Raw genomic sequence first — 26,925 nt, forward strand, 5'->3', positions numbered from 1 at the left:
TCGGTGCGCGAGTCTAACTCGCACTTGGCCGTTTCTTTTCGTAACAAACTCTAAGATTAAGTAGGTAGGTACTTACTAGGTACTCGTATTTCTATAAATATAGAGTTTAGATATTTGCGGCGTATAGTTGCGGAAAGTGAAACAAGTACCTAACTATATTAAACGAGTCTGCAGATATTTCCGTATCATGAAGGGAAGTAGAGTGAAGTCTTCCGCATCTACGTTCAATGGCGTGACGTCATTGTATTGATCCCATGCTCTACCTACTGTCAATGTGCTTGGAGTAGGGCATAAGGATGAGAATTGCGCGCGCAGCACCATGAATTTCCCACACGACCATCGTATGAAAACGTAGAAAACCAATTTGAAAAGTAAAAATAAACGACAAAAATATACTTAATAACGCCTTATCAATATACATATCCTTGCAATGATAGCAACGAAATAATTAATACTAAACTGGTAACACTGTTCCAAACACCCGTAGCTATTTGTGTACGGTAGGGGTTAGCGATTGCTTCGTAAAGGAAAATTGTAGCGCATGCGCGGAAAATATGGCGTCGAAACGACGACCTCACTGCAGGGTATACCAGGCACGGACTTACTTCAAAATTACAGCTCTCCCTTTGCTTATGTAATTTTACAAGTTTCTAGTGACTGTGGTAAAAATAAAGTAATGTACATTTTACGTCATAATTCATACTTTGTGCCCTTGTGAGTTAAAATAATTCGTTCTTTGTACTGAATTTTGAAATTGGAATAGTCTATTTTATACTTAAACTTACGTGTATTAAGAATTTTCAATTGCATGTAATTTTGTACGAGGTCGATTTTCAGTGAAATTTCAATACGGTCCTGCATAGTATTAACATTCGGCAAAGCTCGGTGGCTTTCGTGCATTTCCGCGGCCCGCTTTCCAACCCTCGTAGAGATGCCTCTACGGGAACCCAAAAAAAATCTTTACAACATTCCCCACACAATTTACTTAAAATGGATTTAAATCTAAGTGAAAACGACACAAAAATCGGTTTAAGTTCTGTTTGAGTGTACTAATTTTATTCTTTTATGGTTTTAGTTTAGTTCAGTGTTGTGTAGTTAATTGTGCTAACATTTGCTGGTGGTCGGATCGGGGCAAAGCATATAAAGGTAATGTTGGTTCGTACAAACCTCCCTCACAAAGTATAGGCAGGGTGCAGATAAGAATTAAAATTTAACTGACAAAAATAAAAAATGATTTTATTACGTCCAAAAGCTTTGGAAAATGTAGCTGAATTTTCCAAAGTTTTTTTGCAAATTCGTATGTAATAATTACTAGAAATTCAATAGATTGCGAATAAGTGGATTACATATTTTGAAACTCAATAATTATTGTGGTTATAAAGCTAGAAAAGCAGGGGTTTCTACATGGGGTAGTGACGTAAGCGCTTGTTTGTTACAGATAGTACGCCATGAAGAACGTCGAGGATGATGATGACTGAAAAAGAAGTCAATAGGATGTTGGGTAAGTGGATAGTTCTTACTTTCGTTTTCACTCTTTGGGTTAGTGTATACTTTTTTCTGAGTATATGATTGATGACATCTTCATGAATTTGAGTAGGCACGAAGGTTTTTTTTTGGATTACGATTAAGTAATCCAAAAAAAAGGAAAAATCAATAAATATTTTTCGATTTTCAATTAATTTGCATAGTCTTTGTATAGGTGCTTCGAAATCAAGTACTAGCTTGATTTACTTGTCAGGACAGAGAAAAACAAAGATATCTCATCGATGAACGATATTTAAGAAACTATTGTATCTAATCAACGAAGTACCTACCCTGTATTGGTAATTGGTAAAGTAAATCCAACAGAACAGGTTCCTAAACTATGAAAGATCATCATGGGAATCTTTTTATTTGCAGCTTTTTTAACCTTTCCAGCTTCCTCAAAAATAGTCTAGATCTACTTATTGCTCTCTAGATGGTAGGTAGCTACCTAATTACTTATATTTTGCGCGAAAACTAAGGTTCTCTCGGGGATTCAATGAACTCTACTAAAATAAACCATTGCATTGTTATGTAAAAATTTGATCTACTTACAGATTTTTGTGCATTTTAAGCAATTAAATATCATTTGCTTAACGGTACTGGAAGTCATCGTGCGGAAACCTGCATGCCTTATAGGTAGTTCTCCATAGTATTCTCATGGGTGTGTGCTCTCAAGGGTGTAAACTGTGAGATCTGCTAATCTGCATTTGGTCAGCATGGTGCACTCTAAGCCAAATCATTCAATGTTCAATGTAATACTGACATTAACAGTACCTACTATCGCTACCGGAATGCAGTTTAATAGTAAAATCTAATTAAAATGATACCTGCAGCACCATTCCGGATGTCACGATATCTATTCCGTAGGTTCAGTCGTGAATGAAATGCAATGTCCTTGGTTTCACCGTATTGTGTATTATAATTTATAATATTAGGGTAATTAGATGATACATACACAGTAGTTAATAGTCACATTACATTATGTACCTAAGTACACTATATATTTGTTTCAATAATCAATTTGCTTCTTGACTTCGCTTACGCTGCTTTTTATTTCTGATGCTCATTCAGTTACAGTAATAAATAAAGTAAATTAGCTTAGAGCTATTGTGTAATCGGATGCTCCGTGAAAAGCTAGCAGACAGACAGACAGATTAAATTAATAATCACACTAATATTATAAAGGCGAAAGTTTGTATGTGTGTGTGTGTGCGTATGTTTGTTACTCTTTCACGAAATAACTACTGAATGGATTTGGCTGAAATTTGGAATGGAGATAGATAATAGCCTGGATTAGCACATAGGCTGCTTTTTATCTCGGAAAATCAATGAGTTTCTACGGGATTTTAAAAAACCGAAATCCACGCGGGCGAAGCCGCGGGCATCTTCTAGTATTTAATATTGATACGTGACATTGGCATTCGATCCACTATTCCATATTGTTCCATGTGTATCTACATAAGTATATCTAAATGCAGTAGAACTCTATTACCAAGTCATTCAATCCCACTTCTGCGCTATGGAATATTTGGCAAGGGTTTCAATTTTGTTCAACAATAGTTTATTTCATAATAGGTTTCTATTGTAGGTACCTGTCATATCTTTTTAAAGTTAAAAGTCTTAGATAATACAAATCATAATTAGTATCCTATCCTAGATAGTTATAAGGTCTATGCACCCCAATCAAATCGTTATAATCGGCACGTACCATACTGGCTATAACGATTACCGCTACTTCAAATACTTTATTCTTAACTGTCGCTTAGCCATAACACACCTGCCCTTCAATGGTATCACTAGTTTGAAGTATAGTAGCTAATTATAACGAGTTAACCATTTGCACAACAGTCAGTTTGTGAACTAGCTTCAGTGATCTAAGTGTAAATCAATCTCATAAACATAAAGTACAGGTTATATATCCACAGAATATAGAATGCTACCTACCTACTATTTTTATATATCTAAATATTGTTAACATATATAACACGTGCTTATATAATGAGTATGTTAGATGTCAGATCATAGTTAAAATGTTTAAACGCGTGTGGCATATATTTTTAGCCTTATTAAGAAATCAAGGCTCCCGGAGTGCAAATATAATAGTGACTAGTGGTATTGTAAGAGATGCAGCATCTCAGCATTCATGCTCATGGCCTCGGTTTTAATAGTCTCGTAGGATGAAGTGGGTTGTGATAACCCGCAGATAAACTGAGAACTCACTGGATATAGTGGATAAACTTGAACGTCAACAATACGTGCAGTGTTTATTGTTACCGTGACCGTAAAGGTGATGTGGAACGTAGTGTTAGTTCTACATAAAATATGCTTAAAGTTCGTACTACGTTATCATAATAAAGACAGATTAAAGAGAACAGTGTTAAAGTTGAACCTTGGGAGGAGAAAGAAAAAGCCTTGAGCGTTAATAGGTACAATAGATAAGAAAATCTCGTGATCAAAGAAGATGATCGGGTTTGTGTTGTGTGTTGTAGCAAAGATAATAGACTTGGCGATAAGTGCTTATTCGGGGGAGGATGTGGGACGCTATGAGTTTTTACACAGAAAGCGCAGGCGGAGGAAATCTAGCAAAGGTAGGTAGAATATGAATGTTTATTTGTTTCAATGTTCATTGTCAGTGCCAAGGTCGAAATTAGTCAGCCAAAAGTGTCGTGACTAAACTATGTGGTAGATAGTTTCAAAACAATAATAGAAGATTACAAACAAAACAAGTGTAAATCAAAAATTTATAACACCCCCGACGATCCAAAGTATTTGAGTTTTCCAAAACATCAATTTCAAATAAATAATTATGTATTTAGGCAACGTCCATCTTGACAGCTTGACATTTGTCTATTGACATAATATTATGAACCTAACGGTTATCTAACCTTCTTTTCTACATGAAAACTAGAAAAGAGCTGATAACTCTTAAACGGCTGAACCAATTTTTTTAGATTATAGCTAAGAACACTCTCGATCAAGCCACCTTTCAAACAAAAAAAACTAAATTTAAATCGGTTCATTCGTTTAGGCGCTACGATGCCACAGACAGATACACAGATACACAGATACACAGATACACAGGTCAAACTTATAACACCCCTCTTTTTGGGTCGGGGGTTAATAATGATAACTAAATTAAAAAACCGGGGATCTTTTGCTTGGCACTTGACAGTCTCAATAGCCGCCGCCGCACTCTGTGGTGCAGGCTGTGACAGAGGTCATCAAAATAAAAAAAAAACAATTCACCGATTTTGAATGTATAAACAATTCTTGTACTACCTAGGTCCTAGTAGGTTTATGAAGCGTAGCTGTTGTGCTTAATCATATAGGTATGAGTACCTATATTATACTGTTTAACTAGACAGATCATGATGCTCGTGACTTCGTTCACGTAGATTTAGCTTTCTTAAAAACTGCGACTTCGTCCACATGGATTTAGGTTTTAAAATTCTGTACCAAACGCTAAAATTGGTTGGACGGATAGGTCGTGATAAGGTAGTGACAATCAGACAGAGGTTCAGACAGATGACAAACAGACACACTTTTGCATAATTTATAATTATTATTAGTATTAAAAAATATCGTAACAAAAGATCAAATTTCATGCAACGACATCTGGCTTGGTATTAATATAACGCGTTTCGATCGAGTCGCACATAATATGCGTTACAGTGATCATTAAATTCAACGTGCAGTTCCATACGATCATACTAGATGGCAATATGTAGAAAGTAGATTCTTGGTGAGAATATTAGGTAGAATATATTATATATTATTATTAAGTAGGGTATATTATTACTACTATTAATGCTAGAATTCCAGGTTTCCTAACGGTCGAAACTCACAATAACGATATATTTTTTTTTTTAACTCTTGTTGTAGATAACATCTGTCCGGGATTTGAATTCGTGATCGATTGGAAAAATAATGTTTCGCGCTTCTGCTACTAGGCCATTCTGCCTAGTTGAAAATTAACCTTTCTAATTTTTTTTTCAATATTTGACATCTCAAAAAAAAAAGAATGGTCATGGAAGGCAACGCAGCGTTATTTATTTGCAATAAAAATTAAGAGGAATGTAACAACGATCTTTAATAAATATTTAATAATAGTCAACAGATAAAAGTTAGATAAAAGTCGTACCTACTTAGTAATGTAATGAACTTGGCAGTATGAATACAGGTGTAAATATAAATAATGACGATCGGACAGAATGAAAAATTGTAAGGATGTTTATGCTATAGGTACATCCCTAGTAAGTAGGTACCTACGTACTCACTACTTAGTTATATATACCTACTTGTAAGCATGTGGTCTTGCTTCGCGAGGTCATTCACTTAGCCTCATATTATTAAACCTTGCTTGCTAAATGTACCGTTAACTTTTCGACTGAGAAAAATGAGATCGCAAATATTCGCAGACACATGTAGCCTTTTCTGAATTTTTTTCCATTTTCAAAACAGCTAAGAATATACTATAGCATCATTAACTGAATTCAATAGGTCTTACCTGAATTCCTGAAATATTTGTTTTTACTTTTCTTAATATTTACCTACTTCATGGTTATCCATTTAACTTCATCTTTCGGCTTCCAACGACTGTACTTCTATGGTCTTCATACTAATTACTCATGGCATATTCAATTAGTAAAGTAATACCTGTAGTTTTTTGGAGTTCTTCGCCAATCGCCCAGTTCTATTTATTTGGTTTGAATTTAAGCGCCTTGCCGCAAAAAAACAAGGTGACGACGTACACTAGAGTGAAGTTAGGTGTAGCGCATGCGTACGTCAGTTACGCGCACTGCGCCTGCGCGTTTGACGTTTACACGGCGGTGGTGTAGTCAAGATCCGATTAACAACGTCAGTTTTATTATTTTTATAAACCTATCCTTACGATATTATATAAAGTGAAATACGTGCAATGTGCCATTTGAATTGAATTTGTTTTTATATTTTTGATTTATAAACACAATATTTACAAAGCAATTTTTTGAGGTTTTCGTTATTCATCAATGACTGTGGAAAGTCTGTAGTGATTTTGTAATGTTCAATTTGTTTTTTTGTAATAACAAACTTTTTAAGTATTAGGATATAACCATGCGCAGTATAAAAAATGATTAGGATTGATACACATCGGTCGCAGTATACCTACTGATTAATCCCGTTCTATTTTTATTCTATTCCCGCCGTTCCCTGACATGTGTGACTAACTTCACATCATTGTGTCCCGCTCTCTCGCGGCGCGCTCATTCAAGCGTTTAGCTATCCAATGTTTGAATAGGGAATTTCGGGATAGCGCGCGACTCGCAGCTGTCAAATCAAGTGGCACAAACGCAGTATAAGCACGTATATTCACCCCTAAATTATTATCTTATTAAAATTGTTGTATTTTTGATTTTCCAGTGTCTTTACTTGTGTTTGTCCCGTGCAAAAACAATGTGGAAAGTGGTTGTTATGTAAATTTTCTAAGTAACTTGTATCCTTTTTGATATAAAAATCAATAAACACGCAAAATGTGAAGTGGTCTCATAGTGCGAAGTGAAATAATTGTGATGAAGGAATTCGTTATTTTAATCGAACACTCATAAAGGATACATTGGGAAAAGAAAATGCGGATCAAGACTTATTCAGACTTTCGCCCTAATGGTAAATATTTTATACTGAAATAGCTACCTGCATGGTGCTTAACTTAAAAACACAATTGTACAAGTACCTATCTATCTTTTTGCGTCGAATACTTTCTTAAATTTAATTTGACATACCTACTTAATTATAAAAAAAAGTCGGTAAAGTGCAAGTCTGACTCGCACACGCAAGGGTTCAGTAGGTACATTTCAGTACCATCGTACTTACAGGGAAATAAGAATGCCTAACACTGATTTTTTTCATAATGTAACCACAAATTCTCGATTTTCGGATTTTCCCCTTTCCTTACTAACATTTCTTGGTCAACGGGAACTGGGAAGTACCTACCCTGTAGGTGGGATAGGTTTTGATTTCCTTGACGGGTCTTGAGAGACAGACATATAGGATCAACGAAGTGATCCTATATACAGTACAGGTTTCTTTTTCTCTGGCGATACGGAATCTTAAAAATAGCCACTTCAGTAAGTAGGTAGGTACCCTAGCTATTAAGCAGTAAGTACCTAGGTAGGGTCCTATCCTATGTCTTATTTTGTGCTCTGTTTATCTCAGAGATATTGATTATTTATTAGAGATAACATTTTTCAAGCAAGTTACGTGTAAATATACTTTGGTTCTGATTTCATAATCGAATTCTCTTAAAACCTTCGATATTCTCATTATAGGTATTATGACGTGTTTTATGAACAGCTATGAATCACATTTCGTATTCATTAGACTCGGTTTTATGTAAATCTGGCGGCAGCTGACTGTTCATTACAATGCCACCATAGTAGTACCTATTTCGTACCTATACTTATATAAGTTAAGGTCAATTTACGACCATACATATACTTTACTATCTTGAAAACATTGATTGCCACTTTGGTGCGTTCTTGAAATATCCTGCAACCCCTTCCAGCATCGCTCATGTTTTTGGGCACCTACCAAATTGCCCAAAAAAAAAGTGAGATTCCAAAGTCTAAACCGAATTAGATCTTTGCTGAATACTCGTCTAGTTCGTTAAAAAGTCCCAACAGGGACTTCCAAGTTACTTGAAGCCTGCTTACTTTTCTCCTGGTAGATCAAAAGGGGAACGTGGCCGTAGTTTTGCTTTCACTAGGCTTGACTTACCTTCAAAATGTAGCAGAAGTAATTTAGTTACCCACAAACTTTTGGTAATGTAACCAAAATACCAATATCCGAAGATTAAGGATTATTTAAATATTTATGCTCCGCATTTTCTAACCTAACACAATCAGGAATGAAGACTTTGGAAAATATACCATCAACTTCTGGTATACAAATAAATAGGTAGGTACTGCTCTGAGGCGATGGCGACAGGTCGGGCATATTTCGCGAGAAGATGGGGAAACGCTGCTGGTCACTGACCTACACCTAGAGTTCCATTAAACCAGACTTTAAAAGGGTAGGACTCTCGTAGAACCATGTCAAGGCAGTAGCTAAATACCTACATGGGGACATGGAAAGCAACTGCTGAAGCCCTAAGTTCTACGAGGGACTCTATCAAGATTAAGGATCAAAGTAGAGGTTACGTTAACAAAGAAGTGACGCAGCCGATTGTGCCAGTCTTATGACAGTTATCATTCGAGTTTTATTGCAATCATGATTCGTGATCAAACCGCGCCCGGCCTCGACAGTCCACAGCCACAATTACTCCAATGAGCGACCGACGAGACAAGTCATCGTAATTTAAAACATTCAAACATTCAACCGGCAACTCGCATTTTTTAGTGAGGGCTTGTTCCACTTATTTGCCATTTTTGTTGTAATAAATATCGACATTGCTTGGTCACTTGGCTTTTACTACGATACGAAATTAGGATGTGTTGAAAACACGTTGAAAATCAAATTCTGACCTGATGTTAGCTTATTTTAATGAGCCATGATTCCTACTTAAGTACCTTCCCTATCTTGAAATTTAAATCCAACAACTGGACTGAGGCTGAGAAGAGTGTCCTAAGCTACAGTTCTACGGTGTAATTAAATAACTACTTACTAATTTTGTAACTATTATTTGAATTAGCTGTTAACACCAATTGATAGTTATTGCTTTATTAAACCAGGCATTTTAAGTAGTATTACAAGCTTTAAGTATTATTTAATCTATACTAATATTATAAAGAGGAAACCTTTGTATTTTTGTATGTTTGTATTGAATAGGCTCAAAAACTGCTGGACCGATTTCAAAATTTCTTTTACCATTACTTAGAGGGATTCTTCCGAATCCGTATAGGCTATATTTTATCCCGGAAAATAGAAAAAATAAATGTCCACCCGTGCGAAGCCGGGGCGGGTCGCTAGTAATTATATATATTGCTTGATAGATGCAATGCGCAAACATTATTTTTTGGTTGGATAAAAAAGTAAAATTGTGACGAGGATCGGAATTCGTGCCTGGGGCCACCATAATCCATCAGCAGCATATTTATCATGCCTTTTTGCCAACAGATCTGACGCCACGTTTCAGATATGGTGCCATGATTTAAAGATTAGGGCAGTTTGACAGATTCTTATCACAGTTTTGAAGAGCGATAACTAATCTAATCGTTGTGAAGTATGTAAATTCTATATCAGTTGCGTTCTTAATTATTAAGATACTACCATAAGAGACTACCCTAATTTCTTTTACAAAAACGTTTAATTACTACTACTTAGATTTGATTAAAATCACAGAGATGCGATGGGGTTATAAATAATAACACTTATAACTTATGAGATCATCCTGCCCCATGTGTGAATGCGACGCAAATTAATGTAACGTCTGTCATATTCTACGCGAGTCTCCCTGCCACGGTGAATCAGCACAGATAGGATGAGCAGGACTTAGGCACTTGACAGCCAGCCTAATGGATTAATCTAACTGACATGAAAGTAAGTCAAGCAAAAGTTTTTTCTCATGAAAGGTTCGAAAGCCCTGGTTCTTAAGTTACCTGCATATTCTGTTCAGTTTAAAAACTTCATTCATTTCAAATTCGATTATAACTTAGTTTAGCAAAACTAGACCAGATTTTCAAATATTAACCCTGCAAATATACGCATATTTACTAGGTAGCTGAAAATGAAAACTGGGGCTGAAACGTTGCTTTACATTTTACAAAATATTCTACTCTTTTATAACTATACTAATCTACGCTTGTGGTGTATTATAAAGTTATAACTTCAAAGATCGGAAGTGTAAAGTTTTCAATGAAGTGAACATTATCTTTGCTTAAAAAGTTTGTTCAGCCATTGTTACAGGCTAACGAGGCAGTTTGTTGGAACTTATGGCGTTCTATTGTTACTCTGAAAACAATGGCGTCCACACTAATCTCTGTGGTCTTCTCATTTACGAGTAGGACACCGCCTGTATTATATAGTTGTATTCTAATGAAGAACCTTGTTACGGTTAGATTGGTACCCACAGTATCTTTCAATGAATCATTCTTGCATAGCTGAATTACTTAACTCATTTTAATACTGAATATTCGTCCTTAAGTAAGTACTTACCTTAGTACTTCATTAGTACTTATGTAAGAACTTATGTGTTCTTTTTAAAGAATATTATCCATACTAATCATAAGTAATACTCCCCTTTCCCCTCCAATTAAGCGTTAAGCTTGTGCCAGGAGTGGGTACGACAATAGTGCAACGGGTGGGGTTTGAACCGCCGACCTTTCGGAATTCCGTCCGCTCTTCAACCGTTGAGCTATCGAGGCTCTAAAGTTACCTCCTTCCTAAGTTACCACTTTCCATCACTTTAAATTATAATAATGTTGATTGTCTGAATGCTCATGAAAATAATTAACTATTTTCGACTCCAAGCTGGGAATCTTATGTGCATTATATTAGCTATCTCTTCTCATCTCGAAAGAAGTAAATATAATTAAGTACTTTTAAGTGCTCCCACTCCTAAAAAGGAAATTTCAAACTCGTTTGGACTAGGTATCGCGTTTTCGACTAGTCCAGACTGGTATTCATCGTGTTAACTAAAGCGAACCTACCTACTAACAATCGTGTTAGTAAAACCAACAACAAAACAAACCAACTAACATAATCTTTACACATTTACAAGATAATGTCAACTTTCCAATGTCGAAGAAAGCGAATGGGAAGTAAGTTTACGAATGCATTGCATACAATAGAGCGTTACTTTTTAACTTTATGTTGACGGCAAAAGATTCAAAGTGTCTACCCATATAGAACCTTAATAAGGCTTGTACAGACAGGACGCACGACGGCGTTATGCCCAAAGCAGCTTCCAGCAGTTGTAATATTCAAGGAACTGGCGTTATAAAACTGCGAAAGGTACTTTTAGTGCGCGCAAGACAAGTACATAACACGAAACATTGTAAAAAAACAGATTTCCGCCGGGTTTGTTTATTTAATACTCGGATGACCTGAACAAACCGCCATGTTGCAAATTCAGATTGGGCTACTTGTTAAGTGATACGATAGCGTTGCAGGAGTTGCGCTGTTGTCGTTGAGTTACACAGTAAGGCATGTTTCATACTCTATTAGAAAACATAATATTATTAGGTATGTCAAATAAAAATAATTTATGCAGATTTACAACCATATCTGACATGCAGACCCCTATCACAGTCGTTGAGGAGGCATATTTACGTGCAAACTGTGTAACTTAAGTGTAACGTTACGCAGTGCTGTCGCCTTCGCAGTCGCCACCATCGCGCGTTGTTTATCCAAGCCTTTATTGAGTCACGCTTTCCTCGCGTGAATGCCTACCCTTGAATGACTGCACCCTCGTCTAGGGACTGGGGAGTCTATCCGCAATCAATCGATTCCACCCTCGACTTCTTCCACGTAAATATTGACTCAAGTATCTACTTGGAAGAAAAGAAACTATTTTTATTACACTCGACTGTCGAGATCAGATAAAACTGAGGAAATAGAATCGCCCATTGAATTATATAGTTACTTTTATTGTTTTCCGAGTTTACCGACAAGTGTAAATTAAAAATTTATAACACACCGGACAAGTGAAGGTTACAGTAACTAGAAAGGAGCTGATAACTTTCAAAAGGCTGTATCGATTTTCTTGGATTATAGCTTAGAACACTCTCGATCAAGCCATCTTTTAAACAAAAAAAAAAACTAAATTAAAATCGGCTCATTAGTTTAGGAGCTACGATGCCACAGACAGATACACAGATATAAACAACAAACTTAAATCAAACTAATAAATCGAAAAAGTTTGTTAAACCATAGCAATTAAGTATCCACGTCCTGGAAAACGATAACTATTTAAAGCATTTCTTAATATTATTATGTAACGGTACTCTAAGCTACTGGTAACTGCTAAATCACTTGATGTGAAGCAGCTGCTAGCAAAAATATAATAACAAAACAAATCAAATAGTCAAGTAACATGAGTGATGATTTTCTAGATAAACATTATCTTTAGTTATTTAGAATTTGTTGAGAAGTGTTTATTTTAAGTTATATAACTTTGGGCACATGCCATCCATTCAGGTTATTAAGTAACACTTAGCAAATTATTCCTTGACTATAATCAACTTTCATTTATGCTCAATGTACCTTGAAATTGTCTGAAAGATCCGGTTGTAATCCATACTGTCTTCTAATTGACTAACTAACGATCTTTTTTGATTTCCCAACTAAACGGTCACTAAATTGATGCTGGCAAGATAATTTTAAACAATTTCATCCATTATTAACAATAACTACTTACATTTAGCTCTATAGTAGAGTCTAAATTGATTGTGAGTTCACTGCAATAAATTTTATTTTTATCCAGTGAGGTAGACCTAAGTGTAAATCTTTTATAATGATTTCTTTCTATCCATTTTTTTTCTATTCCTTTTTACCATTAAATCGCAAATAACTCTGTGTAGTGTATAAACCCTTGTTACGTGATTGTACACTAATATAGGTACATAACAATTTTCATCAGTATTTCTTCTCATCAGTATCAGTATATTTCCCATCTTTCCCTTTAGCCAAAGTTCTCGAAAGATTAATTGTTACAATAATGTTAGTAGGTACTTTTTTAAATATTTAACTATGGCTTTACAATTTAGTGAACAAAATAAAAATATGTTGCAAAATTAGCTAAATGAGTCTTGAAATGGTTAACTGGACATTAACTGTTACTTTATAAAAATCCTAGTTAAGCAACGATTTTAGTTATTAATCTCAATTCTAGCTAAAATTATCTTCTACGACATCTCTTTGAAGTGAGTTATAATATTAAATTAGTATCTAAGTAAAGATATGTAAGTAACTGCTTAAATTGAAATTGCGGGAAAGCCACGGAAATAATTATAATATTGCTACTATCAAAAGGAACAAAGTTATTATCCAATAACGAAAAGTCAAGGGTCAAGATAAGGCAAACGTAAAACGGTACAGGAATCCAAAAAAGGCAATACGAGCCTTGTTGACTCTGACAAGGTGTTTTGGGACCAGGTGAAACTTATTGCATCTGCCCGTGAACGAAACTGGACTTAAACACAAATAAATTTACTTAAGTACTTAGTTAGTATGTTTTTGATGTACTTACCTGAGAAATAAAATATTATTATTATCACATAAAGGTCATATCGTAGAAAACGTAATACTTAGTTCTTTACCTATTTGTGCGCGCACCAACTGAAACGAAATCTTGCAGAATTACTTACTCTTAGCTTCTAGCCTACTACGAGAAGGAGACCAAAGGCTGAGGAGGCTTGACTTCCCCTAGACCCCTACAACCCCTCAATGGGAGAGCGTGACGTTTTAGCGGTCATCTTGTGTTACATCTAATTGTCATGGAATTAGGAAAACGTTCTTCATACATATACAAGTGAGTACTTCCTAATTTTTTTTTTTCTTTATTCTTTTTTGGTGGGGGTTTAGTCTAAGAAGACTATGTCACCCCCGTAGGTTCAACAATTAACAATTATAATGCATAATACATAACACATAAAAATAAAAAAAATAAACACAAATCATATATACAATAATAATAATAATTCTATGGTAATTGTATATAATTGATTGATTGGATTGTAGCCGCCACTTTCACGAACATGAATATTGCATACGTAGGTACCTAACAATCATTGTAGCTATAGAAAATTACAGCTGACCTGTTCGTGAGTGTATCTCAGTTCGCATCCCATTTTCCATTTGATGAATCACCCGTGGAAAAACTCGTTAAAAGTGTGTGCGTAACAGGCTTGGGGTTACACTCTATACATAAATCTAAGGCTTTATTAGAATTTAGGTTCCCTTGGGACGATAGATGATACAACTTTCTTAATTAGCCAGTATTTCGAAAGTACGTTTAAGGTTAGTAAGTATTTTGGTTATTATGTTGAAAAAAAATCGATATTCGATGCCATTTCTTCAATCAGCATCTCTGTGCGTATATAATTGTTGCTTAACCTTAACTTTTTCTTTTTTATTAAATTTAACGTAATATAAAATCATAAACTTAAGTAGTTAACATTCAACTGATAGTTGGGGTGAATGCAGAAGCACTTCCTCCATGTTTACATTAAGCTCTCCTCTTTAGTTGAATTGCTCTTTTTGCGTTCATTATAAACTAGCTCTGGAGACGGCCATTTAAGATAAACTGTTTCGCTTCTATTTACTTATACTTACTATAGTTGAGTATATACCTATATAGAAACTTGTTTTGACCACTTTTCCAAGAATCCTACAAGGTTGGGGTGAGCTAGTGAGACCCCTTCGCATTTCGCACTCCCACTGTCTGCGTCGAAATCGTTTCATGAATCATTTCAAGAGATTGAAAATCTTTTGCTATGTTGCTATAAAGTTTATTTTTGTCTGAACTATTATGTAGTCTTTTTCTTCACTCTTCGTATCCCCTGACGAATTCTCTTTATTTTTACAAAATTAGTACCTTCCTGGGTAACCTAATACGGTGAAGGGGAAATGCTGACGTTAAGTACCTACCTATTTTCAAAAAGAGATTTCACGATTTTCTTACTAAGTAATAACATCCATTCTTACTTAAGTAATTAATATTATAAATGCGAATGTATGTCTGTATGTCTGTCTATCTGTCTATTAGCTTTTCACGGCCCATCCGCTTAACCGATTTCGACGAAGTTTGATACAGATATAGCTTGCTTCCTGGGGAAGGACATATTGACGACTTTTGGTCCTGGAAAATAGTTCCGACACGATTTTTTAAAACCACGAAGTCGCGTGCATCATCTAAGCAGACCTACTAATGCTAAGTTATAAAATTACATGGATTAACAATCTTTAATTTACTAGCCTGGATAATAATATTCTGCACACGCGTTAAATTAATCCACTTCAAAACTGAAGTAGAGCTAACTACTCGTATAATTGAGAACGTTGAAAGCTCTTAAGATGAAGCAGCATGATATTAGTAAGGAGCGTTACTATGCAAGGCGCAACGATGCGGCTTTAGAGTTGACGTGACTGTTTTATTAACTTACACTAGCGGCACGCTATGATGGCCGGTTTGACACATTACAATAGTGATGTGGAATGTCAATTTATTCTCGAACAAAAAACAATTAAGTTTTGTTTTTGTACCTGATTAAATAGGTTTAATAAAACAAAAATGTATATGTTTATTTAATTTATTTGAACGAACTGAATATTTGAACGAAAATGAATATACATACTTTATATGCACACAAGAAACATATGAATACAAAAGATACCAAAAAAGGTGCCACAAAAGGCCATAATTAATCAGATTCGTCCATACTACTATTTTCACTGTCGTCACTGCTATCATCACATACATTAATAATTATATGTTCGTTTTCTATAATATTATCTATTTTCACATCTCTTTCATAATCTTCCCTTATTAATTTAACAGTTCTATTCACAACCTTTTCCCAGTCTCCTTTAGTCACATGTTCACAAGCTTCTTCTAATAATTTTAGCATTTTTTTTGTGGTAAATGGGGGTTCTGTATTGTGTCTTGCAGCATATCCCTTAATTTGAGCCCACACCAACTCAATCGCATTATACTCACAATGGTAAGGCGGTAACCGTATAACTCTGTGCCCATGTTCTAATGCTATTTCGTCAATGACGTATCGGATCTTGGTTGGTTTGTTTTCTTTTAAAAGACGTACTAATTCCGCTTTTAACATATTCATGTTTGCATCTACGCCATTTTTACGAAGCCATGCGACGATATCAGCTTTCTTTTGGGATTGGGCAGGTGGCTTGTCAATTTGCATCGAGTGGTATGGGGCGTTGTCCATAATTATAATAGATGGTTCAGGGAGGCTACACAACATTGAGGTAAACCATTCAGTAAACTTTTCTCCATTCATGTCTTCATGATAGTCTCCAGTGGTTTTTGACGCAAAAGCCATGAGAGAACCTTCGACAAACCCGTTGATGGTTCCGGCGTGACAAATTATAAGTCGCGATCCTTTTCCTACAGGAACTTTGGAAGTAGATGCTGCTGTGTCATCGTTCCAAGAACGGCCTACAGTATGGTTAGCATTAAGCCATGTTTCATCCAAGAACACAACATTTTGCCAATTTTTGATTTCTTTCACTTGCCGTAAAAAAGTATACCTTGCCATCGCTATATCAAATCTTTCCATCAATATTTTGCGTTTGTTACATTTTTTGTATCGAAATCCAATGGTCTTCAAAATCTTCGTTAAAGAACTTTCCCCACCGAAGAATAATCCAGCTTCCTTCAGTGAATGCACCAACTTTTTTCTTGTTGGATACTCCTTCTGTAAATAGTAGCCGTAAACATGTCTTCGGATAGCATCGGCATCAAAGCTATCGATGCCTACGACTGGTTTTGCTCGTTTTCTCTTTTTTGGTGTGTGAAGTTTATTTTCTTCTGTGCCAGTCTCGCCATATTTTTTTTTAGTTATCCGTCTAACAGTTAGTTGTCCAATATTAAGCGCATCAGCTACGCGTTCAACCACTGACGTTATAGGTAAAATTGGCCCTCCATTTTGAGCTTCACGATCGAAATAGTTACGAAGGCGTATTACGAACTCACGTGTCTGACTATTTAGAACAGTTCTCTGCGTACGTTCGGTCATATCGACGAAATCCACAACAAAGGGCTTGAACAGAGTCCAAATTAACGAGCAAGGGTCAACAGTAATGCAGTATCAATATTTGAAATCCAAAGCCAGGTCAAAACTATATCACAATCGCATTGCACTGACAGTTTATACTTTTCGAAGCAACGTCAATTCGAAACTGCTTTGTTTTGCATTGAGCATTGACGCGAGTTTGCCGGAGGTAGTAGTTGTGCTAGCCAGCGATCCTATGTGACGATCGTATTAGATTCCATTTTTAAAAATTTAATGATATTTTTTTGCGATTTCAGAGGTTTGTCCACATAGTGAAAATTGTTCATATTCACAAGTACATTCACCCCTTAAATGGTGCAAACTGATTTTTCTACACTTGTATACATTTAAGAAATCAATTTAATAAATAAATTTTGAGTCCTAAACCTAAAACTACATTCGATAAAATTTATGAATCTCTGCACATCACTATCGTCAATAAAGTAATACAATTATTTCCTTCAAAGTCGTTATCAATTAATACGGAACTTCATGAGCGGACAAACGTCAAACCGGCCATCATAGCGTGCCGCTAGTTTAATAATTCTCGCACTCCAGCTTAGATAATCATTAAAATCATCAAACTTTTACGCTGACGTTGAAGCTAATAAAGTTTGGCTTTAGAACAGGGAAAATGACCTTGCAACGTTGTATTTTTGTACGACAAGGAAACTGTTTTCGAGTGATTCGTGTTATTTTTTGCCAATTAAAATTGTACTTCGAACAAGGTCAAAACAAGCAAACTGCACACTACATGCCAAGATGAGCGTGACGTCAGATTATCACAGTATAGTCATACTTAGTACAATCTGAGTCTGCAGAACAATAAAACTCACTTTCAAAGCGAAGATGAATATAATATACATGAATAACTTAAAGAATAAAAGTTTCCCTTCGGAGCTCGATTAAATCGCGCATTTGTTGGCTTCGCGCGGCTGGCGTGACGCCAAGTTTCCTTGCAATTTTACTGTTCGCCGACTGGATACACGGACATTTTGCAGCCACATTCTAGACGAGATGGCAATAACCTATCAGTTGAACAGTTAATGTTTATGAATTGCAGTACACTTGACGCCTATGCCGCTTACTTTCCCCTCTACAAGCGGATCATTTGGTCAATTATTTATTGCAAAATCAAGTTATGTAAAACATGCGTGCAATACAGAATACAGTAAAATCGATCTTTAGTTATGGCTAAAATTCTACGAGATGAAGAGATACATGTATGAAATCTAAATTCATATTTTAAGTAAGACAATACATTGTACCACATGCGAGGAATTGAAAGGAAATGCCAGATTCTGTCAATTTTGCTAATGTACGTTAGCAATATACACGACCTAGTTCGCTGCAATGTGGCGTAAAGTAGAACAAGGCTTTAATTCTTGTAAAATCTATCCATTGTCTAACCTGACACCATATTTTAAGTATTAATAAAATGTTTTATCTTCTTCCTACTTAAATCTGGAAAAAAGTTCTTCCCGTTCTGCAATATTTTCCAGAATACATCTGCTGCATGGTTACAATACGTACAATTGTAAAGTAAGATATGCCTGCCTAAAAATATGAATAATTTCAGTCGGATAGCTTTTGTTATGAATGTAGCTAAAAATAGTTGCGGCGAAAAAATTAAATTCAGGGGCTCTCGAGCGGCGTAAAACAGACCGTGCTGAATGTCTGACAGGCATTTCATATTATTGGGTGTGAAGTTCTTGTTCGCGGCTTCTTAGATACTTAATTACATCTTAAACAGATACGAATATGTGCAGGTATAAAATATACGCTGATTTGTTAGCTGTAAATCTGAAGAGAATTATCATTATTTATTATAAAAGTACTATTTTAGTAGGCTTAATTATTTATTTTATTATAATTCTAGGTGGACAGTGTTAAACGTCCATGGAAGCTATACTAATAGTTTTACAAAAGGATTCGCGAAGGATAAGGGGTTTTGGTAATACGATACGGTTAATTAAAGCCTTATAGGCTATATATATTAAAGCCTTATAGGCTTATATTTTGGCTTCGTATACATTATCTATTATCCCTATATCGCGTTGGGTGGGTATATTGGGGGTTGTCGTCTAAAATCATTACTTATGAGCTTTTCGGTATATGTATTCGGTACATAAGTAGGCACTACATCGTTGTTTTCAAATTGAACAGCTTAATTGTGTACATAATTGACCAGAACATTAATTTTATTTTCTTCAGGGCTTCCTAATTTACATGACAAATGACAAAGTTACCTTGCCGCCCATGACTCACGGTGTGCTATTTCAACACCAATTTTCTATTTATGAAAATATCTAATATCAGCCATTCGATATTTTACTTAATTAACATTTAAAATATCCTAAGATATCCCAAAAAGTGTCAATAATAAAAATGTAACTGTCCTTGGGTAAGTGGAAAGTTTAAATTAAAATGTGAATAAAATGCATGGTTCTTAATTTTTCTATTGCGCTATCATTGCTCTTATCATTTGCTCTTGCGTTATAGACTTCTCCTAGGTATCTCGACTGTCATTATAGATCCCACCTACAATCTTATCGATAGCTCAGACGACAGACACCATCCTTTATGGTTGCTTTGCTACGATGAAAAAGTGTGGGCAGACTACCTAACGGAAATATCATAATACGATATTGCCTCAAGTATTGCCTCAATGATTTCTATGTACCTAATCTAGAAGTCTTTGTATTGCTTACGCTAAAAAGAAATAATGACCATATAAGTTAATTATACAATCCGCAAAATAATTATGAATCACGACCAGTAAGTATTTTTTGACTATAATTTAGTGAAACATCTTACTTATTTTATTGTGATACCTACGCAAGCCTGTGTAATATATTTACATAATAAGTAGGTAAGTTATATGGATTTAAATTTTTCAGCATAATTGCATTGAATGTTTTGATGAAATAACTAACTCTTATATTTCATTTCGACTGCCATGCAACTTTGTTCAATGGCCAATGACAGAGTGAACTATCCAATGATCCAACAAAACGTCATCTAACATTTGGTTTGTTCGAATTACAGACATCATTATTTAGTTTAGATTGCAACAGTATTTGATTAAGGTTAGAGCTATATTGTGTTGCAATTATATTGCACGTTCGACTCCCACCCACGGCACCTGGTCGATACTTAGGGTGAAGTCATATTTGCCAGCATCGATTCGCATTTAGCTGGGTGGCTTTGGACACATTTATACGCATCGAGAGTCAAAGGCAGCAATAATTGTCTAACGCATGATTTCATCTTCAATATAAACTAATATATTGTATATTCTATAACTTACTTATTTAATCGCTATATAAAGTATACTTTCAAATGTCACATTTCAGTTGGCATTTGTAATTTGTATAAGAAATGGACCGATTTATTCAGAACTTCATTATAATAGCTCAATCTAGAGAGATAATAAATGAAAAAAAACGTAAACCGACATGGGTCGCTCCACATTTAAGAAAAAAAGAATCTAACCCTCTATCCTGAATAATTCCATCCGTTATTTTCACTCGCAGCAGTTGCGGAATTAAGATTTAAGATGCATTCGAATGCATAAGTATTCCTCATGCGTTTGCTTGAATAAGCATCCTTTCTCATGCGTTGACGGTTAGCATCCTTTAACATTAAAACTGAGTGTTACACTTACACATACCTATATATTTCAAATACAAAAAAGCGAAAGCTGAATTTAAGCGGAAAGGAAAGTTTATAATGTATTATGCATCTACAAATCACTTTTTTCAAACAAGCTTTTTTCAACAGATAAAATGCGAATCGACGCTGACAAATGTGATTTCACGCTTATTGTTCTGACACTGCCAAGTGCGGGCTGCCAAGGTTTGCCGCGGGGGCGCCAACATTGACACCTACTTTATTTTTAAATTGGTACTTTACCTTCCAAATCATCACTATTATTCATTATTTTGTTATTCCTCATTTTAAGCTACTTATGTCAATAATTACATACTTAATTGATTGATAAACTTTATGTCTCGGCTCTTCTTAATGCTCACTAACCTATTTAATGTACTTCATTTTCACTTTGTTTTAAGTTTGTACAATTATAATATTTTCAAAACTAGCTTTTTAGATTTAAGTTTTGTACCTAATCCAGATAGAGTTTCTCATAATGCTTACTTACTTAAATAGTGGGAGACTAGGTTATAAAGAGAAATGCACAATCTCAAGTTTTTAGATCAAGGGGGTTATTTTGTGCGTTGATAATATGTCAGTCAGTCAGTTTCTCCTCTTACTATCTAGATAAGATTTAATGAGCATCGCATTAAAACTGATTGCTACAATTTTTCTTGTTAACCGCGATTGCGTCTGCATTTTTGTTGCTATAATAATCCTTCATCACTTCGTTCTTCGTTGTTTGCAATTACTGTTTCGTAAGTGGGTACTAAACAATAGCATTGTAAGACGTTGCATTTTACCAGATTGTGTTGCTATCGCCGCAATGGTCAAAGTTTTGTTTCGCTTGGGAGTTTACTTTTGTTCACTGGTTGGTTACAAAGCGTGTTTATCCAAGCTAATACCTACCGACCGACCAAGCACTTGCAATATCTGCAACCGCAATGCTACTATCAATTAAAATTCTTAGCTGCATTTTATATTTGTAAATCAATTTTCAGAAACTGTAAAATTATCTTAGCGAAAATAAATCCAGCATTTGTAAGTAGATACTTAGTTACCTTCCTATTTAGTTCTTATTTAAAATGTTTGCGAGTATTTCGTTATAATGGGACGCTGAGTTGATAAAATCGTCACCAATAGGTACCTACCTACGTATGCATTGCCTACTAAATATAGCCGTTGGTACTTTGTGAATCTGACCTACTTTGGCGAACAAAGTAAACAATATGACATAGTTTATAAAGTTTACCTTATTTTCAGTCTTTTGGGTTTACATAAGCCATGACAGTATCTCCATAGTTTATTTTAAGACGATGTTATGGAGACAGAAAGTTGTACGTGTAGTTGTAAGTTAACGGCCATATCTTATTAAAAAAATCTCATATCAAACAAAATTAAATATTTTCCTGTATGAATTGCAGTTTTTGCATTCAATTTTCAAATAAATTAAGTACATTACTTAAAAGTTGCTCGATGAATGCTTTTATAAGTACCTTGTTCCCCTTTCCTAATGGATGACTTTCAAAATCTTAGCAAGTACCGAGATACATTAGTAATTAGGATGTAGTAGGTACCTAGTACCTACTTACCTACTTGGTATTTATTGATAACTAGATGATGTCCACGACTTCGTCCACGTGGATTTACCTGTGATTTAAAAAATCCAGTGATCCAGTGATTTTCTGTATCATGTTTTATTTTACATAACACTTTTGATCAAACACCAAATATTTTTTGTAATTTTAAACTCGATTCAAGGTATCACTCGCAGAGTTTTATAATGATCATTATTTTATAGTAGTATTAAATTTAAATGTGCAAGAAAAATGAAGATTTATATAGGTTTTTTAATAGTTTATATTTGATGAAAACGTAGTAAATTCAAGTCGAATGGCAAAGAATTCAAAGTTACACAAATTTATATTTGTCAATTATACTATAACTCTACTATAATTTAATAGGGATATCAGTCAATTCAAGTCTAATGGCAAAGAATTCAATGAAATAGGACCAATTTCTATTTGCCAATCATACGTGCTTTCTAATAAGCAATGGGTAGTAGGTACCTGCCTACATTATAATAAATGAATATGCACCGTTGAATCAGTTTTACTTTTTACTCAAGAAATCAAAAGGAAATTGTTCCATATTGCTATATTCTCAAGATTTAAAATTGTTCAGTTATGTGAAAATGAAATCAGTCCCAATATGTATTACTAATACATAATCATACGTAGGTACCATCCGCTATTTTATAACTTTTTGTAATACTTAACCTTGAATAGGTAGGTTATTGAAGTTGTTTGATCTATGACTATTATGATTTGTCTAATTATTAACCTAATTAGCAATTATTAATTAAATAAAAACTTTAACTAAGCCATAATAGACGATAAAATTTATATTAATGTTACTCTTTCTGGCTGTCTTTTCGACCGTCCATCCGATCTTTAGTCTAGCTCGAAGACGGAATAGGTAAGTTATATACCCTGAAAGGATATTTAATTGTTGATCTAAAATTGAACATTGAATACACCGCTTCATAATGTACTAACTAATTGTAAGCAGTGGCCGAAACAAACAAACATTATTTTAAATGAAATCAAATTATTATTTTTATTTTGTTATTTTGTTTTTGAGGCAGTCTATATTTACATCCTTCCAAGGTATTCAAGGCCAGAGGGACATTACATAATAGGGCTCCGTTTTACCCTTAGGGACGAAAGCCTAAAAAATGGGTTCAAATTTCTCGTCTTTGTTACTCATTTATATATACGTACTCGTTGATTCGACATCACGTGAATTGAAGTATCATAAACACTATAAATAATGTCTTTACATAACGGAAAATCATTTATGAGACGCAGTCTCAGACTTGGCTATAAATGGTTCGCTGAATCATCGAATATGATATCAGAATAGGATCAGAATATCTAATGTCTAAAGAACAGCTAAGTATTTGTAGCTATGGAAATATTAAATTATTATCTTTATTTATTAATTACTATACTAGTAATGCTTTAAATAATCCATATTATGTAGAGTATGGCTGTCTGTAGGTACCTACTATGGTACTTTTTCAGGGCCCATCCACTCAACCGATTTTGGTGAAATTTTGTCACACGGGTAGCTTGTTGTATGGACTTATGACTAATTAGGATTTAAAAAAAAATATGTTTACGTAAATCCAGCGTAGAAAGTTGCGGACTTTATCTATTTGGTGTAGTTACGAGTACTTAACAAAGCCAGACTTATCATTCATTCGGTATCGCGTGCAGGCGGTGCAGCTGCCGTGGAACAATTTTCGTGTACTTGCGTTTACCAGCATGAATTTAATGCACACCACATAATATACATAGATAGATACTCTGAAAATTGTTTGGTTCTGTTAAGGAATACTGCAGATATAGCTATTGCCTTGATAATAATAGACGAAATCTCAACTTTTCTGACTGCTTATAGCTAGAAAATTCTGACTTATATTACCTATAAGTACCTACTTAAATTAATTGGGCTGCATAAACATAGACAAGTGCGATAGATAACGATAGCCATGATTATAATTATTCACGCATGACCTGAAAGAGATATAAGTAGGTACCTATTTAATAATTAGTTCATGATTATGCATAGTAAATAGTAAAAAAATCAGGTCAATTCTCAATACCATATTGACAATGAATCAAGCCTTACGTAATTTAACGAGCGACTAATATTGGCAAGGTCTTAGGCCTAGAGGAAAATTTCGTAAAAACAATACAATTGATACCAATAAAATTAAGATTATGAATTAATTTTAAGTAATAAAAATAATGCTAACAGCAAAAATGTGTTAGATATAATGGATATTGCATGCGGATAGTGGGCGGTGATTCAGGATAGCTTTAATATACTTAATATAGGCGTAAATTGTGGGTTATACGCCTCTTATCAATAACCATCTGGCTTGAGCTCGATGCACGACGTGACGAGTGGGGCGGTTATTGTAGGACATATTCATGCTTTTGAACGTTAATCAGAAACAAAGCGTTTACGAGAGTCTCCTAGGTGACCAGAAGCAAGTTATTTAACGCCAACAATAATAGACACACGCGAATGAACCAAACATTATAGGTACCTACGTCTTATATCGAGCTAGTTCCATCATAGTATAAATCTTATCTACTTAATAAACAAAGATTTTTGCTATAAGAATAGCTAATTAAAATTATCCCTTTAGAAAGATCAAAAGGTAAGTATGAAGAAGACTTGCACTGAAATCAAATCAGCGACGCCCGCATGTTTAAAGTAAAGCCTATACTAAAATTATGAAACATGATACTTGTAACTTATCTAAATATCTACCTAGTTCTACTTAATGAACAAAGATTTTTGCTATAAGAATAAGCTTATTAAAATTATTAAAATCATCCTTTTAAAAAGATCAAAAGATAAGTATGAAGTTAAGACTTGAACTGAAATCAAATGAGCGATGCCTGCATGTTTTAAAGTAGAGCCAAGCCACTTTAATTAAAGCCGTTGGTACCTAAACTACCTTAATTGTAAATGTTATAGATAGTATCTAGTAAGTATGTACCTACATCAAACCAAATGACCATGAAGGGCTGTGTCGGCAAAGCAGCTTTATATGTGTGTGTATGCGGGCCATCACGACGAAATCGCCCAGTCCCCTGTCGCTGTCGGATTCCATACGCCAGCCATCTTTTGATGCGACCCGCGATTTGGAATTCGCTAGAGTGGAACGGTGGAGTCAAAGGAGGAAAATATTTATTAGGTATTCGATGCTTATTTTGGTCAAGTTATATTGTTTTATCGTTATCACTGATATTTATTTTTGCGTGAATAAAGACTATAGCATAATTTGACATCGATTGCGATTAGATTAGGTGACTATTCAAGTTATACCAACGTTTTCATTCATTTCGCAAGAAAAATATACATTAGATAGAGATAGAAGTAATAGCGATAAAAGTTAATTCAATTAAATTTTAAATACCTTACCAGTATTAATTTACTAGAGTATTTAAGTATTCTCCCCCTTATAAAATGAGTCAGAAGTCACCCCTATAGCGTGAATTATGGGAGCTTAGTGAGTTTAATAATAACATTTTAGGTATAATGCAGAAACCGAGATTACCATAGAGTAAGACTTGTTTCTTGTAGGGTTCTGCCTTTAAATACGGTCAAAATAATGATAATAAATCCTTCGTATACTTCTCGATACATTCCAAAATAATTACTTAATTTATTTGCATTATCAAGACTGTTAATGTTCATTCGGGCTAGGTATATCGTGATCTTATCATAAGCACCAAAACACCTTTTTTGGTCTGCCACTTTTTGACCACGGCCAATGTAACTCAACTGAACCGCGTCGTCGAACCAAATAAGGATGTTTCTGATAAAATCGCGGTGTGACCCGAATAAGATACATATTATTGAGTTTGACCACTATTTTCCTTGTTATATATGTTGAACTTCTAGCTTCCCGAAACCTGTACCTGAACATTGTAATGAGCATAAGTACTCAAATCAAATAGGTAAATGTACTTAAGTGGCAAATATTCTTATTTCTTAGTTAATTAAAAGTAAATTTGGCTTGCTTTTCATTTTATACTACTAACATTGTATAACAATATATGTATACTTACTTGATTTGTATAATTGAAATTCATAAAATAAATCAACAAACAGAAGATTATTTTAAGCAACAAAACCCCATTATAAGTAAAATGAAATAACTTAACTAATCATACTTACTTAATTAAGCAATTAAAATTACATGTACTTATTACATAAGTGATAAATATGCCGTATATAAAATCAGAGCTACAAATATTTTACCAAAAGTGGCACAACGTAACCTTCAATCTTTTAATTTACTTGGATACTTTATTTACCTTTACACCCTGCAGAATGTAAATGTCTGTGTTGGCTGTAGTCAGAGTGAACTAGAGTGAGGTCAATCTCGGTTTGACCCTGAATCAATGATAATGTCAAATATTAGGCTATGCTATGGTGACATAAATCA

General features: G+C 34.6%; 1 protein-coding gene across 12 annotated transcripts in view; it reads left to right on the top strand.

Annotated features, from left to right (window-relative positions):
* Positions 1-26,925, top strand: part of LOC123868813 — a 93,389-nt gene that overhangs the window by 3,006 nt on the left and 63,458 nt on the right. For 2 of the 12 annotated variants that reach the window (XM_045911444.1, XM_045911443.1), the window contains one exon: positions 1,439-1,501. In XM_045911444.1, coding sequence (XP_045767400.1) covers positions 1,465-1,501 — 37 coding nt within the window. In that variant the 5' untranslated portion in view covers positions 1,439-1,464. Of the gene's footprint in view, positions 1-881; positions 1,147-1,438; positions 1,502-3,538; positions 4,113-6,321; positions 6,382-6,924; positions 7,168-26,925 lie in introns of those variants that run through there. The other 10 variants (XM_045911441.1, XM_045911448.1, XM_045911449.1 and 7 more) reach the window with 8 other exon arrangements.

Source organism: Maniola jurtina, chromosome 10 (assembly GCF_905333055.1).
Source record: "Maniola jurtina chromosome 10, ilManJurt1.1, whole genome shotgun sequence".
NCBI classification, from domain to species: Eukaryota; Metazoa; Arthropoda; class Insecta; order Lepidoptera; family Nymphalidae; genus Maniola; species Maniola jurtina.